Genomic DNA, 17,849 nt, shown 5'->3' with positions numbered 1-17,849 from the left:
CTGATATGAGAGGGTCACCTTTCCCAGCCTGGACTCCTAGATTTGTTATCCAGGACAAGGTGAGAAAAAGGTAGACTCTCAAAGGAGTAGCCATGTTAGCCTACCCAGCATTCTCTGAGACCAGGACTATCCCTTTTGCTTTCACAATCTCCAGCCAATTTTCCAAGGTCCTTAGGGCTCCTTTCTCAAAGCTCCTGTTCTTCCTCCTAAAGTCTCTGTGCTTCCCTCATGTGGCTGAGTTTTGCTAATCCCACCTGACTACTCTGTGCCACATCTCAAGCCTCTGGGAGGAGAGACCTTAGATACATAACATTTGCCCGCCAATACTGACATAGCATTTTAAAGACTTGGGAAGTTCTTTCTCATTCCTTTCTTAAGATGAGCCTGGGAAGAGAGGAGGGAAAATACTGGCTGTGGTTTTTCCCAGCTTCAAGTTCAAGTTCACGGCTGAGTGGGCCATGGAGGAATGGAGCTGGGGAAAGGGGAGATGCCCTCTGCCAGGGAGGAGAAAAAGTGCCCCAATCTCAAGCACAAACAGAGCTGACGCTGGAGAACCCCGGAGCCTCTTTGATCCAGCCCAGTTGAATGAGAGGGCATGAGAGGACAGCATAATGTATGTCCCTAATGATGTCCGAGAGCCAGCCGCCCAGGCTGGTGTAGCAGGGAACGTGCCTTATTCACAAACTATGATCTTCTGATGGCAAAGTTGATACTTAACAATGGGCTCTACTGTATTAATTAGTGTGGATTGCACAAGAGCTGCCTGCCTCATATAAGCCAATTAGGAGAGTTTCCAAGGGCATGGGTGCTTTGTCAGGGTACTAATTAATTAAATGGCATCCCCATGCTTTCTGGCTCTGTGCTGATGGCACTTTCTGATCTAACTCTTTAACCTGGAAATGTTCAATCAGCAAGAAAGGTACAAAAAATAATACCTTCTACAGTAATTATATAAATTCATTTCAGACTTCTAGACCCAGAAACTAGAATAAAAAAATAAATAAGTAAAGATCTCACAGGGTAGACCTTAACTTTAGTCTTAAAATTAATGATGAGAATCAGGGCAAGAGACCTGATCTGAAACTTATTTTTGCTAATCAGGGTGGGGTTGGGGGACAAAGGGTAAGATCTCATATAAACAAAAAGCATTTTGAAGAGTTGTTAAGGATAAGGAGAAAAGGAAGAAGTAAATCAAAGTAACTTATTCCCAATCCTTCAAACATGCATCCCCCTTTGGGTTTGAATATATTTTATTGTTTTGTTCTTTCCAAAAATATGAAAATCATAGCATGTACACAGATCACATGAATAATCCAAGTGAGAAAAAAGCATACTGAGTGCAAATGGGACTACAAGATATATAACGTATATATTTACAGTGCGCAGTGGACAAGTTTAAAAGATATTACAAAATATACAAATGTTTTTGCTTATGTTGGCTTTTTATATGTATACTTATATGCATTTCATAGATAAAAACTTTCTTATTTTCAAAGGTGAACAATATAAAACCAGAATCATACAGGTTATGTTCAATCTAACTCATGAAAAAGCTATTAATGAAGTGACAATACATAGAGACTATATTGGTATCTGTTTATGAAGGGTTATACACCTAGTGGAAGGTCAGGGGAGGGATCCACAAATGGGGTGACAAAGAACCTGAGGATTGGACAACTTGTGCTTCCTCAACTTGTACTTTCCTTTCCTATTATACTCTGGCAACTTAAATTTCCCTCAGCTTTCACCTTTTGGAGCTGGGAAATTGTTGGAAGAGCCTACTCAAGTGGGATGAGATGAGAGTATTGGAGGTACGTTGGAGGGAACAAACGTGGCTGGCCGAGAGGCAGGTGTGCAGATTGTTGTCCCTTAGAAGGACCCACAAAGGGCAAAGAGAGGACCCCGGGACTGCCAGAATACACAGGCTCCATCACCCTGCACAAGCACATGCATCAGGAGGGGCTTTGGGACCAAGGCTGGCTGGGCAGCCCAAACTCCGGGATGACCTCTGGGAATGTGGACTCTGGCCAATCACAGGCTCACCAATGAGCCTCTTTTAAGAGGCAGGAGTTTAAGGGTCTGGACAGAGCTCATTCCTGGCAGGTAGAGGAAAATTCCAGGTTCCTTTAGCAGGTCATCCTACAGCTACAGGAGGACAAGGTGCTTCGTGTCCAGGCAGACTGCCACCCTTTGAGGATGAAGAAAACCCCAGCTACCGGCTGTCTGAGGAGGGTCATGCTTTCAACATCTACATTTTGCCCAGGACACGGCCACCTATCCCTGGAGCTCCGCTCAGCAGGCCTGGCAGGTTTGGCTTGCTGTGAAAGGGGTACAAAGAGGCAAAAACCCAGAAAGAAGGGCTCCCAGCAAGCCCGGTCACTTCCAAATCCTTAAGGACCATCTACATCCTTACGGGCTAGGGGGCCAGCCCACCACCTAATCCCTCTGCTCAGAGGGGACACAGATCCCAAGGCACTTTGGGTCTCATGGAAAGTCCAAGATGGGAAGGACCTTCAGTCTGGTCCTGCAGCCAGCTCAGTTTATTCTGTTCCAACTCCTGTGAGGGTGAACCGAGCTTCAGGATCTGACTCACAAGCCCCTAACTGAGGCAGACGGGAAGCAAAGTTTAGCTCAGAATCTCGAGGTCCTCTCCTATGGCCAGGATGAGAGCCTAGAAGACCCCCAGGATATATGGAGGAGCTGCTCTCTCCTTTCCTAAAGACTTCGCCGTCTCCTGCCCAACCTTTCCATAGCACCAGAGGCACTCAGACCATCTTGGAATTAGCATCAGCTCTCAGCATCGCCCCTGATAAATCTGGATTTCTGGGCACTCCCAGTTGAGGACGGCCCATGGCCGCAGCCTAAGCTGCTGTGCTAACTGTCCTGGGGACACTACTCCCTTAACTTCCCTCCAAAGGCAAGAGATCCAGAAACACACGTGCAACTCTGTGTGCTTCTTCACTAAGTCACCATCCCTCAGAAATAGCTTTTTGGTGTTCTAGAAATTGCCTGGCTCTGGCCAGCTTGTGCAGACTGTCCAGGAGAAGCTGTGGAGACTATGAGGGGGGAAGATCGGGAAACGGGGGGCACGGGGACATGCACTGAGCCACCTCTTTGGAACTGGTCTTTGGTATGGGCCGCATGGCCATGGGCTCGGAGGGTGGCCATCAACCCAGAGGATGGCCATCAGCCTGAAGGATGGCCCAGCCCTCCTTCCCTAGTCTTTCCAGAAGCCATCCCAGAACATGCTGCTGACCAGCAGCTCTCTCTCCTGAGAGGGGGGCCCTCATAGCTTGCTGTAGCTCAGACTCAATCCTCAACCTTCCCCTTGCTGCAAGTCCCCAGGGATGGAGATGAGGCTTTGTAAGCCTGGGCTGGGGGGCTAAGTCACTAGCTGGCATCTTCTCCAGCCAGATTTGGCCTGCCTGCCAGCCTTGTGGGGCCACAGAAGAACTGATTTCCTATTTACAGTCAGGTTTTCTCGGAAACCAAACTCACACTTATTTAAAAATAAAAGTCTAACTAGGTTTACTTGAGCAATGAAATCTTTCCTTAGGCTTCTTCCTTCTAAAAAAAGTTTTCAGGGCTTTAAAACAAGTCCTGTTGGTCAGCAGCCCTAGTGTTTCTGGAGAGAGAGTAAGTAACTGGCCCAGTCAGGATTCATCATGTGGTTCTTGTCCCAGGGCTCTTTGGGAGCCAGAAATCATGTGAGGGATAAGGGGCCCTGGGAAGGACGGTGCTTTGATCACAGTTTCTGCCAATGCTGAGCCATCCCTACCTGCCAAAGAATTGGATTCTGGGGTGGAGGGTAGGGATAGTAAATGTCCATGGTTCTATTTTCCAATAGAGAGCTAACCATCTGTCCCTACCCTTCCCACATTTGGGGGGAAGAAGGGCGTGTAGAACAAAAAATAATTTTTCTCCTCCTTTCCAAGCCCTGTCCTACTATAAAGCTGTGCAGTTAGAGATGGCCTTTACGTCTTGGGGATCCTGCGTCTTGGACACGGGTTGGGTCTCCTCCACAATGACTGCCGTGTTCTCATACACCTCGGGAACCTTGATGGGGATTTCGTTGACCTTTTCTTCATCTTCCAGCAGGTCACAGCACTTACTGCAGCGGCAGCACCGGGGGCATCCACACAGCAGGCAGCACACCCGGCAGCAGACACGGCAACACCAGCAGCAGGGTAGCTGGCAACAATTGCCAGTGATGAGAGACACCAGCCCATCCCAGGGCTTGAGGGAGCGCATCCACAAGGGCAAGAAGTCCCAGGTTTGCAACTTCTTAGGGAGAATTTGAGGGCAGCGAGCTTGGATTACCCGCATTATCAGGACCATGATCAGCACCAATATGATGGGGCCCCCAACACCCACCAAGACGGGCCAACCTGCCAGGGAGAGGCCGAACACAGCCAGTGGAGTCAAGAAAAAGCAGAAGATGAGGTAGAAGATGGCGAACCAACGGTAGGTGGCTGTGATATTTCCCAGGCCCCTGGCAAGACGGATCGGCAGGCGCGTGAATGGGATTGGGTACCACAGGAGGATCCCAGAGACATTGAAGAAGAAATGGCACAGGGCAATCTGAAATCAAATGGAGTAAGCAAGATGAAAGCTCATGGAGCCACACTGGGAGCCGATTATAGAGAAGGAAGGGAAATCAGGAGGCAGGTGCTGAGGAGAAGGAATAGGAAAGATCAGAGGCGCCACAGAAATTATCCACAAATATTTACACTGTGGGCTCATCGATTTAAGAGTCAGAAGGGAGAGCAGGAGTCACCTGGGCCAGTCTGTTTAATTTTGTAAGAATATCGCTGGCTGATATGGGAGCTGTGACCCAGAGAGCATCGGACCCAAAGCCAGGGAGACTTGGGGTGGAAGCCTCTCTCGGCCTCACTTTGTTCATCCGAAGTGAGCAATGGAGCCTTCATTGCCTGGGTTACTGTGGACGTCCAATGAGATCATGGTGTCAAGAGCTTGGGAACCTTTCATGTACCCTACAAGTAAGAGTCCTATTGTGGTCTTGGGGAAAGCCATCTAAATGGGAGTCTGAAGTCAATCTAAGTCAACAAGTATTGATTAAGTGCCTCCTGGATGCAAAGCATCATGCAGAGGAAAAGCTCCTGCTCATAATCAGCTTACATTCTACTCTTCTGTAGTCCTGCCTTCAGCAAACTCTTGTTCTATCTACAAAAGGAGAACCAGATTCCTATCTACAAAAGGAGATCAAAAATCCTTCTAACCCTTAAATCCTATGAAAATGGGCCTTTTTGCAAAGGGCCATGCAGCAAGGACCAAAATGCAATGAAGAGCTCAAAACAACTAAAAACAAATCAAAATTGACAATTTAAACCACTTTCGCTGAGTTCCAAACAGTGATTTCAAAAACAATTTAGATAATTAAAATGTTGCTCCAAATCAAATTAAGTACCAGTGAGTTAAAAAGCAACAGATTTAATAAAAAAATATTGCATTCCAGAACCAATATTCTAATTGTTTTCAAAATCAGTTTTGGACTTCATTCTTAATGAATTCCATTGTATTATGATGCTTTCACTCTACTCCTCCCCCTGCCCTTCCTCCACTCCTTTGTCACCTTTCTCCTACCCAGACATCCCCTGGCCTGCCTGCACACCAGCAGGTGTCACTGGCCTCCCTTGCCAGGAGAGGAGAGAAGGAGACAGCTACCTGGTGAGGCAATATTCACCTTGGAGAATGGTAAGGTCACCTCCATCCTGCCGTGCCTGGGCTGCAAATCTCAACCCTGACCCCTCTTTCCTCTTGCTCGTCATGGAATCACTCCCTGAGTCCTTCTGCAGGATCTCTTGTGTTCATCCCCTCCTATCCATACCTAATGACATCACCAGATTTTCATTTTCCATGACCTGCAAAATAATGCTGCCTTTCCTCTGGGAAATACTATCGTGTACCACGTCACACCTCTCAGATTGGCCAGAATGATAATGACAATGATAATTGGCAAGGTAATGATAAATATAGAAGGGGATGTAGGAAAACTGGGATACTAATACACTGTTGGTGAAGTTGTAAACTGATCTAATCATTCTAAAGAGGATTTTGGAACTATGCCCATAAGGCTATCAAAGTGTTGTATACCCTTTGATTTCTACTAGGTTTGCATTCGAAAGAGATCATAAAAGAGGGAAAAGGACCACATGTGCAAAAATGTTTGTAGCAGCCCTTTTTGTAGGGACAAGGAACTGGAAACTGAATGGATGGCCATTGGTTGAATAAGTGATCGTATGTGAATGCTATGGAATATTACTGTTCTGTAAGGAATGATGAGCAGGCTGATTTCAGAAAAGCCTAGAAAGACTCTCATGAACTGATGCTGAATCAAGTGAGTAGAACCAAGAGAGCATGGTACACGTCAACAACAAAATTATGTGATGATCAATGATGAGGGACATGGCTCTTCTTAACAGTGAGGTGGTTCAAGGTAGTTCTTATAGACTCGCGATGGAGAGAGCCATCCATATCCACAGAGAGAACTACGGAAACTGAATCTGGATCAAAGCATAGTATTTTCACCTTTTTTTGTTGTTGCTGTTTATTTTGTTTGTCTATTTTTTTTTCTTTTTCATTGTGTTTTTCTTTTTTTGATCTGATTTTTCTTGCACAGCACGAGAAATATGGAAATATGTTTAGAAGAATTTCACATAATTAACTTATATTGGATTGCTCACTGAATTGGGGAGGGGAGAAAAGGGAAGGGAGGGAGAAAAAATTGGAATACAAGGTTTAGCAAAGATGAATGGTGAAAACTATTTTTGCATGTATTTTTAAAAATAAAATCTTATTGAAAAAAATAAAAGAAAAAACTATGTTATTTGTTGACCTTAGGAAAGTCACTTAATCTCAATTTTCTTATCTATCAAATGAGGCGATATTAGATTAGATGGTCCATGAAAGCTCTTTTATCTCTAGATCTATTTCCCTAGGCTATTCCAGAAGCCTCCTCCTGGCTGGTTTCTTAGCTTGAATACATCCCTATAGACACATGTTTCCTAAATCAAAACTCCAATGACATCCTACCCATAATTCTAATGTCCATTGCCTTCCCAATATAGGAAGGATTAAAAAAAAATTCTTGGTGCAGCTTTCAGGGCCCACTAGAACTTGATACTCCCTGGCTTATTTCAGCATTTCTTCCCTTTACTTAAAGGAAACAGTGTCTAAAAATCCTATTATAATCATGCCTGTTATCACTAGCCCTTCCGTTATCATACATCCCACTGAAACTGGTTTTGTGAAGGTGCTTCTTCATTTGACATATTTCTGGGATCTTTGTTCACATCCTTTCCTGTCTCAGAATAATTTCCCTTTAGATCTTTGACCAAACTGATCTTCAGAATCCCTCAAGGAAGAGGCTTCTTTCCCCCACCATGAAACTATCACTTCTCCCTCCCTTAAACACAAAGCTTGGATCTATACCAGATAACTAGCAAGTACAGGCCTGGAAATGAAAGTCAGGTCTTCAAACAAAGTCTGATATTCTTCTTTGCACCTTTTTGACTGATTGGAGAGTAAAAAAGGGGGAAGTTATCCATGCCTTTTTCAATCATTTTATGTAGGGGATAGGCAGCATATCTGTGCACCATCCTAATTTGTTTATTATAGGCAAAATTTAGAGATATCGAAAATATCCCAAATGGTTGGATCCATTCACAATTTCACCAACAGTAAGTGTCCCAATTTTTCCCAATGTTTGTTGCTTTCCCCTTCGATCTTTTTAGCAAATCTGATAGGTGAAAAATGATATCTCAAGATTGTTTTAATTTGCATTTCTCTAATCCATAGTGATGTAGATCTTTTTTAAATGCAATTTAAGATTATTTTCATTTCTTCTAATGAAAAATGCTGCCTTTTCATCTCCTTTGACCATTTATCGAATGGGGAATGACTCTTATTCTTAAAAATTTCACAATGTTCTTTATAAATTTGAAATATGAGAACTTTATCTGAGAAGCTTCTCTATAAAAATGTTTTCCCAATTTCCTGCTTTTCTTCTGATGGTGGCTACATTTATTTTATTTGCACAAAACTTTTTTGATTTCATGTAAAAAATTACGCCTTTTATGACTAACTTTGCTCTCTGTCTCTTTTTTATTTAGCTATTTGGTCACTACTAAAGAATTTCAGCTTCTAAGAACAACAGCTACAGATAGTTTTCTATCCCACAATTCACCATTCTAAGGCAAGTAAGACCCTTTCTGATATGAAGCACCTTTTGGGAAAGAAACCCAGGGTGTAGTTGGAAGGATGTAGTGGTAAGCTGGGAAAACAGAGCTTAAAGGAAAGAGGTAGTGAGTCATAACTGTTCTGACCTGGAGTGAATTTTGCAAAGTGCTGCCAGGGCTGGCCAGCGCAGCCAGGATGGCCGTGGTGGTGGTGCCGATGTTGGAGCCCAGGGTCAGGGGGTACGCTCTCTCCAGGCTGATCACTCCGATGCCTAAGAGAGGGAAAAAAGACATAGGTTCAGTCCTGGCTGGGAATAATTGAGCATGGCAAGACCAACTGTAAAAATGGAGACATGGGATATGTAAAAGGGGAAGGAAGGGAGGACTCACCAACCAGAGGAGTGATGGCAGACGTGAACACAGAGCTGCTCTGCACAATAAAGGTCATTCCAGCTCCAACAAGAATGGCGAGGTAGCCCGTCAGCCAGGCAAAGGGGAAGGGGAAATCTGAGAAAGAGAAGAAGAAAAAGGCACTGTTTCTACAGTTGTCCTGGTCAGTATTTCATATTCAGTGCAATAGACCACTCACTCTAAGGGCAACTTGAAAATAGTCACGTAACTAAAAACTCATTCCAAAACCTGATAGTTCCTAAGGCAAAAAAGCAGTCAGCAAGGAGTTCCCTCCCTGCCAACATCTTAAAAACTCCTTTTACGCTCTTCTTTACTCAAATAAGAAAATACTTGTAAAAAGCACTAAGCACAATACCTAGCACTTAGTAGGTATTATACAAAACCCTGAGGTGAGGGGACTCACTTTCCCATGCAGGCTGGCAGAGTCTCTCTAACTCATATCCTTAGAAAGTTGTCCAGAGCTGTGGGGGCTCCCCAAGACTGGTTTGATAATGCAAATCCAGAGCCAACGAGACCACACAGGTTGCCAAGATTGCTGATGGGAAAGGAGAGAACCCAAGTGCAGACAAGAGTCTTCTGGAGCTCTGACCTCCAGACCCACGGGCCAGATGTGGACCTCAGGGAGCACAATGGGAGGAGAGCTAGCAAGTGTCTCTTTTCACAAGAATTCTACCCACAGAAAGGCCAGGGAGGGTGGAAGTTCTACCTGTATTGATGGTCTTCTTAATCACCGCAGCAACTTGCCCCTTGAGCACAGAGTTCAGGACTTTGACAATCAGGATCAAACAAGTGCACAGGACCAGCAAGGAGAGGGCCAGAAGAATGAGTCCAATGCCCAGATCGGAGAGATTGACATCCACAAATGCGTGTTTGCCTGTGGGAACCAGAGAAACCACCTGTTTCTTTCTCTTCCTTTTCATCATTTAACCTAGGTAAAGAATGCTCTACACATTCTAGGTCTCAGTGATTGCAATTCATCCAAGGTTTATACACTCCCCCAAAAAAAGGAATCTCAAAAGACATTAGTTTAAATACAAATACCATTTAGCCTGAGACTCTACTTTACAGTAAGGATTCCCAGTGTTTCTATAAGAAATCATTTTGATTCCTAAGAAGTCTTGAAATGTGAGGGTGGGGGGGTTAGCTGCCAGTTACGTTTCTGTGCACCGGACTGGAAGATGGAGTGTGGGAAGCTGCACTGGCACACAAGTCCCTGCATACCTGGTAGCACAATCAGAAAGACTACTGGTTTACAGTTGAAAGTCCTGGGTTTGAATATTGACTCAGCTCTTTGCTCTCTCTGTGCCAGGGGGCAGGTCTCCCTGCCCAAGAAAGAATTTCTCTGATTTTGAATTATATACTGATCACTTCGGTTTGATGTACAGAAAAAATAATGAAATGCTTTGTAAAGTACTATACGCATGTAATAATAACAAGAACAAGAACTGACATTTGCATGGGGCTTGAAGGTTTGTAAAAAGCTTTACAAATATAATATTTATTCCTCAAAACAACTCTGGGATATAAGTTTTATAATTATCCCCATATTACAGATGAAGAAACCGAGGCAGACAACAGGTGGGTGACTTATTTAGGATTACTCAATCTCTGAGGCTGGATTTGAACCAGATCTGCCTGAATCTCTCCAGAGCACTAGACATTGCGCCATTATGAGAATGTTGTTAGAACTGATGTTTGAGCTTCAATTCCTGACTTAGCTCCTGGTAGTAAACCAGAGACATTAGTTGGGAGAGACAGGGGGTTACTCTCTAAGTTACTATAGACTACTAGGTCTGGGGCTCTCTTCACAATATAATTAGATGAGGAGGACCCCATTAGAATCAAGAGCACCGTATTGAGAATGAGATTAGAAAGTCCTCCTTTACTCAGCAGACTTTGCATATTTCCTACTTACATTTTGCAATGTTCTCTTCATATGTTATATTCATGAGGGTCCAGGTCGTGTTCCCATTGGTCCAGCAGAAGCTGGGAGAGGTGCAGTTTTCTGGTGAGGGAACGGTAACGTTGCTTAAAGTCTAGACGACACAATACAGAGAGGAAAAAAAAAACAAAACTTGTTATGGAAAGTGGTATTTTGGGAAATTGGATCTTACTGCACTGAAGACATGCCCCACTGGCCGATGAATCCCCACTTTCTTCCTCTTCTCTACCCGACCTTCCCCATAATCCTCAGAAAGACCTTCAGTCTTTGGCTTGGTCCATGGACCATGGAACATCTAAATTCGCGCTGAGCCGCCCTCAGCCTGAACACTGTTACTCTGGAATGGGGATCTGAACATCAATTGTTTTAGCTCTGTCTTGGAGCAGTCTGCTGTCCCAATCTGAGGTAGAACTAAGGCAGTGACTAGAGCTTTGTTATAGGGCATGAAATTCATAGCAATCCAGTAGCACTTGCAGTCCCTCAACATCACAGGGGAAACCGAGGATTCTCACTCTACAATCTATGTCCTTTGAATCATTTTCTGATTCTCACCTCATTTTTAAATGTTGTACACCAAGTCTTTACCAGGCTCTTGTTTTTTGCTGCCTCGTTTCCTGTAGCAATTTCATTTATGACTTCGTCATCCAGCTGGAAAAGCAACAGACATGAGGAAAAGAATTAGCCTGTTCCTCAGCTGAGATTTGTGACTGAAAAGTGAATTAGTTACTCTTCTAGGGGCTCCAGTATACAGGAGAGAAAACCAGGATATGTGTGAAAGGGAGACAGATTGGTCTCATTCCCCAAGGACTCACTTGCACATGTGACTTTGCCTCATCTTAGCTTGACTAGATCAGGACAGATAGACCCTTTTGCCCTATTCTAGGGGGCCAATACCAACAGCTCCTTGAAGCCTTGAAGAGGCTCCCACTTGGTCATCATATCCCCCAGTGCCTCGTTCACAATAGGGGATTAATAAATGCTTTTTGGTCATGAGGCATCTCTTGGGAAAGAGCTCTACTTTGGCCAGAAGAATAGCAAAGCATAGGAAGAATCAAAGTGGTTTTCCCAGAGACAGGCACATCACACTGATCTAGAGGGTAACACATCGTCCAATGAAACAGTCATTGGGCCCCAAATGGCAGAATGGGGATGCTGAAGAACACAACTGTCATTGTAGAGGACCACGCATGCTTCTTAGCTCTACTCCTTCAAATAAAATGGGGGAGTCACGGCAAGGGAAAGAAATATCTAAATAGCGCTACAGATTGAGGGAGGAAACTTTGAGCTCTGCTTCTAAGGGACCCTAGGTTACCACAAGTTCTATTTCACCTTAAATTTTTTTTTTGCAATTTTATATATTTAATATCTCCCCCCATTTACATGCAAAACAAAGATTTTTTACATTTATTTTTGAGATTTTTGAGTTTTACATTTTCTCCATTATCCCCACTAACAATCAGGAAACCACATGTGAAGTTATGCAAACCATTTCCATGAAAGAAGGGAGAGAAAGAGAGAGACAAAGAGAGAGACAGAGAGAAAGTACAGAGAGATAGAGATAAAGATAATGCTTCAATCTGTATTCAAACACAATCAGTTCCTTCTTTGGGTATGGATAGGATTTTCCATCATACGTCCTTCAGAGCAGTCATGGATAATTGTAATGCTGAGAATAACCATATCATTTAGAGCTGGTCATCTCAGAACACTGTTATGACTCTGTATACAATACATTTCACGTTGCTTGAGTTCATGGAGGACGTCCAAGGTTGTTTTTTTGTTGTTTTGTTTTGTTTTGTTTTGTTTCTGAGAGCATCCTGCTCATCATTTCCCACAGGATAATAATATTCCATCACAAACTCCTACCATATAGTTTATTGAGTCATTCCCCAATTGATGGGCATGCCCTCACTTTCCAAAATTTTTTTGCCCTGAGAAGAGAGGTGCCATGAATATTTTTGTGCATATAGGTCCTTTTTTTTTAAAAAAAAAATCTCTTTTGATATTCATATCTAATAGTTCACCTTAAATTTAAAATCAGAGGGAGTCTTGATGCCCACCTGGATGATGAGCTTGGTGAAGGGATCGGTGATGACTTTCAGGAGTTCAGGGGCATTTTCCCCGCTCTTGATATTAAAGGTTTTCACGATGACATCGGTGAGGTGGTAGAGGTAGCCTGTGATCACCTCCACGGGCAGCAGCACCAGCACTGACAACCAGTTAAAGAAATCGTGGACAGTTGCTCCAGCAAAAGCCCTAAAGCAGGGAGAAAAACCAAAGTAATTAATGTGGTGGTACTGTCTTGCCACTCATTAAGAACCTACTGTATGCAGAATGAGAAGGCATGGTATGAAAGACCTGCTTAGGAAATTAGAAAGTTCTGTTTCAGGTCTCCATCTAGTGATAGGACCATGAACAGAATAAGTCATTTAACACTTGCAGTGACCCAGACCACTGCTGGAATTGCCCAATTAGCTGCAATACTGGTAGGGTTTCCATATTGGAAACTTCCTCTCATCAGTAGAACTACAGATCCAGTTGTTCCCCCAAATTGGGCAGAGCGGGAAGAGAGAAGGCTGTGTTATCCATACACAATCTCCACAATACCAGCTGAGGGGCTTTGCCATGGTGCCGAGATCAACAGAATACCGTATCTGGAATCAGGGACGCAGGAGTTCCTTCCCACCTCAGAAACCAACAGGCTGTGTGATCCTGGCCAAGTCACTTAAACTTCCTGATCCAAATTTTAGATCTCATCTCTAAAAGTGGATAATAATAGCACCTGCCTCTTAGGGTTGTTTTGAGGATCAAACCAATGTTTATAAAATGCTCTGTAGACTGTAAAACTACATAAATCCTGGCTATTATGATATGACATTACACATATTACAGAAGACATAACTATTAAACAGAGAGTTGCTAAGTCACAATGAATAATATGCTGGGCTGAAGTCAGGAAGACCTGACTTGGAATCCAGCCTTAGATACTTTCTAGCTTTGCAACCATGACCAACTTAACCCATGTCTGCCTCGGTTTACTCAGCTATAAAAAGGGGGATAATAAGCAACAGTTTTGTTGCAAGGATCAAATGAGATACATGTGTAAAATGAACTAATAGCACAATGCCTGATACATATTAAGTGCTTAATAAATACTCATTCCATTCACGAACTACTATGATGAAACAGGGCAGCTGTCCCTACTATAAAGGGGCACATCACAGAAATGCTCTTTATTTCAGTTAAAAGTGTGTCCCCTGTGATCAGCTTGTGCCTATTGGAATAGACAAAGCAGTTGTGATCATGTTTACTTAACGACTTACTGGACATTTACCCTGCAGGATTACCCCGAGGTCTTGCAGGGCTGGGGATTCACAGACTGAGGCCGAACTGCATTAACAAGCAGCAGTGAGGGCTAAATGTGGATGGGCCAGTCACTGGATGGCCAGGGAATGGTCAGACTTGCTTCTATTGGCTAAGGGGCAAGGGATGCCATTTGTTGTCAGCTTTCTCATTATATTATTTATTATATAAGTAGTAGCAGCAGTAGCAGCAGCAGCAGCAGTAGTAGTAGTAGTAGTAGTAGTAGTGTATTCTTCTATTATATCACTTGTTACAAGTTTCTCAACACAAAGTCCTACTGCAGTTTCCTTCTCTGGCCCTGCCTCTGAGTGCTGCACCCTGAGTGCATGAAAGGAGAAAGGTGGAAATGATGTGATCCTCACTTGCTACAAGTTCTCAAAGTCTCTGATCTCTTCCTGGGAGTCCGTGACACCTGAAAACCAGTTCAGAAAATGAAATAGTGATGATATTCCCTTCACAAGGGAAACACAGCTTCCCTTTGTGTTGTTCAGGATCAATATCAGCCCTGATCATCTCTCCCCCCCCCTTCCTAGATCCTATTTCTAGATGTGTTTTGCTTTTTTTAGTGAATCTAGAAGAAAAAACGTAAAAGATAATGCATTGTAGCAAAAATGAAATCATTGTTAACTGACACTAATGTATGACCAAAATTAGTCTTTTGAACTGCTCATCTCACAATCTGCACTCAAAGAAGGTCCACTGTAAGATCTGGGGAGAGATCTGAGGAGCTGCATGAAGATTCTCTACTTTATTAATCAAAGATGGTTATAGCAGTGAAGGAGAGAGCATGGCTAGCAAACAAGTGAGACAAGCTTCCTACCTTCGAAATTCATCCCTGTCTCCAGCCTGCATGAGGGCCACGACAGTATTGGTGACTGAAGTCCCAATATTGGCTCCCATGATAATGGGAATGGCTGCCTTTACTGTCAGCACTGTCAAAGGAAAAAGGTAAAAGAGGAAGAAAAAAAAATATGGAAATTCACAGGAAAAAAATAAAGCTTAAACAAGTTAAGAAATCAGTATTTTAAAAAAAGTTGGGAAGGCTATGGAGTCCAATTAGGATGAAGAATAGAAATCCTTGCTACAAGGTCCTCCACCAGTCATTCAACCTTTGCCTGAAGATCTATGTAGGGATGAACAACTCACTACAGCTGCAACCAAGTGCCCTGGACTGTAACTAAGGTAGGAAAGGGGAAGAAATTTGAAGACCACTGGCAAGCAGGAAGTGTAAGAAGTGTGGTCATTGCTCCAATGTATCTGTAACAAGTTATCCCAAGATTGGAAGGACAGAAAAGTAGGAAGATAGAAATTAAAGAGCAGCCCACAGTGTGAATAATTCTAAAATTTGGAATAAGACTCTTTAAATGGATCTCGATTTCCCTACTAATGAGGCTCTCTCTTTTTCTCTACTCTCTCTCTCTCTCTCTCTCTCTCTCTCTCTCTCTCTCTCTCTCTCTCTCTCTCTCTCTCACTTTCTCTGTCTTTTTCTCCCTCTCACTTTTTCTCCCTTCCCCCTTTCTCTCCCTCTCTGTATGTCTCTCACTCTCACTCTCAATTTCTCTGTTTCTTTCTCCCTCTCACTTTCTCTCTCTTCCCCCCTTTTCTCTTCCTCTCTGTATCTGTCTCTCTCTTTCTCTCTCACTTTCTTTATTTCACTTTCTTTTTCTCCCTCTCACTTTTTCTCCCTTCCCCCTTTCTCTCCCTCTCTGTATGTCTCTTTCTCGTTCTCACTTTCTTTATCTCACTTTCTCTCTGTTTCTTTCTCCCTCTCACTTTCTCTCTCTCCCCCCCCTTTCTCTCCCTCTCTGTATCTGTCTCTCTCTTTCTCTCTCACTTTCTTTATTTCACTTTCTGTCTTTTTCTCCCTCTCCCTTTCTCTCTCTCTCACTTAGTCTCTCTCTTCCCTCCCCGTCTGCTTTTGTCTCTGTCTCTTTCTGTGTGTGTTTGTGTGTGTTTGTGCATAGGAGAGGTAACTCACAGGAAGAGGACACCATGCTGACAATGATGGACGAGGATGTGCTGGAACTCTGCACCATGACGGTCACCAGGACACCGATCACCAGGCCAGCAATGGGATTATTCAGCACTGAACCATCACGGAAAATCTCCCCGGCCATTTTTCCTGCAAAAATTTTGATTTAAAAAAAAAAAAAAAAAAAAAAATATATATATATATATATATATATATATATATATATATATATATATATATATAATTGTTGCTTGAGTCTGTTGAGTACAGCCCAAAGGAAGTGTGAGAAAGAGTCCCAGGCTGCCAAGATGGGCAATGTGGCAGGGGGCAGCCAGGGTGCGATTGGGTTTTAGGAAGCTGTGAGTCAGATCCTGCCTCAGTCTCACTCTGTGGCATAAACAAGGCACTTAACTAAGTCTTCTACACAAATTTCACAGTGCCAGAAAAGTGCCAGGTATTCTCATCATTTGCCCTGAATCTCACCACCTTCTCACTCCAGTTAGGATCCCTGCTAGATCAGGACAAATCCCCTGCCTGTTCCTCACACAGAGTTCCATGTTCCCGGGCCCTGGAAGAATTACTCTGGTCTAGAAAGGTTTTCCCCCCACCTCCCCTCCTTCCCCAAGTATTTTTCTGTTGGAGTTGAGGGACACTCTCTTCCTTTAAAACTTTTCCACCCAACTCTGCCCCTTCCCAAGCACCTTTATTAGGGCTCTGAGGCAGCTGGCTGATGCAGTGCACCGAACTAGGAGTTCCAATCCAGCTTCCATCACTTAGTCACTGGGTGATCCTGGACAAGTCCCTTACAGATTCTCAGACTCAGCTGATAGACTATAAGGTGAACCTGCTTCACAGGGCTGCTGTGAAGATGAGATCGGATAATATCTGCTGGGTGCTGAGCACAGAGCCTGGCACATGGTACATGGTATATAAATGCTGGTTCCCTTTCCCCATTTGGCTTATTGACGGTATAGCCATATATAAAGATGTTCATAAATCTTAAAGCCTTTCATGCATGTGCTGCGTCATCCCAACAAAATGACAAACTCCTTGGGGTGAGAGGTGGGCCTTCCACTTCCTCTGCATGCCCCTATGCCCGCCCCAGAGCTTTGTGGGCAGAGCTCACACACACACACACACACACACACAGACACACACACACACACACACACACACACACACACACACACACACCATGGCAATGGACCCATCACACATTCTTCTCATAAAAATTTCTGAAACTTAATCCTATAGTGTCTTGTTTCCAAAGACTATTAGAGGCTAAATAAAGTGGGTCAGGCACTGGAGAAGGGTCAGGAGGAAAGGGGGGAAAGTAAGAATCAAGAAGCATCCACTTCACTCCGGTGGATGAAAAGGTGAGATCTCTCCAAGAATAATTTAAAAGAAGGGAGATTGCTTGTTGATTGGCTATATGCTGAACCAAATCGATTAAAAGAAAAAAGCTACCCATAAACCTCTGCCCCTTTCTGATGTCACTTCTCATACCTCCAACCAGCTGGAAAGCGCTGCTGAGAATGTCCAAGGAACATACAAATAGGTAGAGAAATCCCAGGAGGAAGATGACTTTTCCGAACCCTCTGAAGACAGCAATTATTTTCCCTGTGGTGTCTCTCTCTGCAAAAACAAAGAGCAAGTGAATAAGCCTTTATTAAATACCTACTATGTGCCAGCCCCTGTGCTAAGGGCTATGCAAATATTTATTTAGTGTAGGAAGGTGTGTATAGCTCTTTCCTGAGCACATACACACACACAGACACAGACACACACACACACACACACACACACACACACACACACACACACTCACACTCACACTCACACTCACACACACAGAGGAGCTGACATTTTATGCAGTTATGTCCCATCTCTTTCTAGCCAGGAGAAGGCAGGCTGGGGTTGTCAGCTTGAGGGATGTATGAGAAACTCATTTGAAGAAGGGGGG

At 43.6% G+C, this 17,849-nt stretch overlaps 1 protein-coding gene across 3 annotated transcripts in view; it reads right to left on the bottom strand.

Moving 5' to 3' along the window:
* Positions 1-1,232: 1,232 nt before the first annotated feature.
* LOC141545819 (sodium-dependent phosphate transport protein 2B-like) overlaps positions 1,233-17,849 on the bottom strand; it is a 216,384-nt gene continuing 199,767 nt past the window's right edge. For all 3 annotated transcript variants that reach the window (XM_074273101.1, XM_074273103.1, XM_074273102.1), the window contains 10 exons: positions 17,393-17,521; positions 15,893-16,036; positions 14,735-14,846; positions 12,612-12,807; positions 11,104-11,199; positions 10,525-10,645; positions 9,316-9,483; positions 8,589-8,705; positions 8,346-8,470; positions 1,233-4,581 (listed from right to left, as the gene is read on the bottom strand). In XM_074273101.1, coding sequence (XP_074129202.1) covers positions 3,946-4,581; positions 8,346-8,470; positions 8,589-8,705; positions 9,316-9,483; positions 10,525-10,645; positions 11,104-11,199; positions 12,612-12,807; positions 14,735-14,846; positions 15,893-16,036; positions 17,393-17,521 — 1,844 coding nt within the window. In that variant the 3' untranslated portion in view covers positions 1,233-3,945. The remainder of the gene's footprint in view (positions 4,582-8,345; positions 8,471-8,588; positions 8,706-9,315; positions 9,484-10,524; positions 10,646-11,103; positions 11,200-12,611; positions 12,808-14,734; positions 14,847-15,892; positions 16,037-17,392; positions 17,522-17,849) is intronic.

Source organism: Sminthopsis crassicaudata, chromosome 6, assembly GCF_048593235.1.
Source record: "Sminthopsis crassicaudata isolate SCR6 chromosome 6, ASM4859323v1, whole genome shotgun sequence".
Classification (NCBI taxonomy): domain Eukaryota; kingdom Metazoa; phylum Chordata; class Mammalia; order Dasyuromorphia; family Dasyuridae; genus Sminthopsis; species Sminthopsis crassicaudata.
The sequence above is the reverse complement of the archived record's forward strand: the minus strand, read 5'-3'. Positions and strand labels throughout refer to the sequence as shown.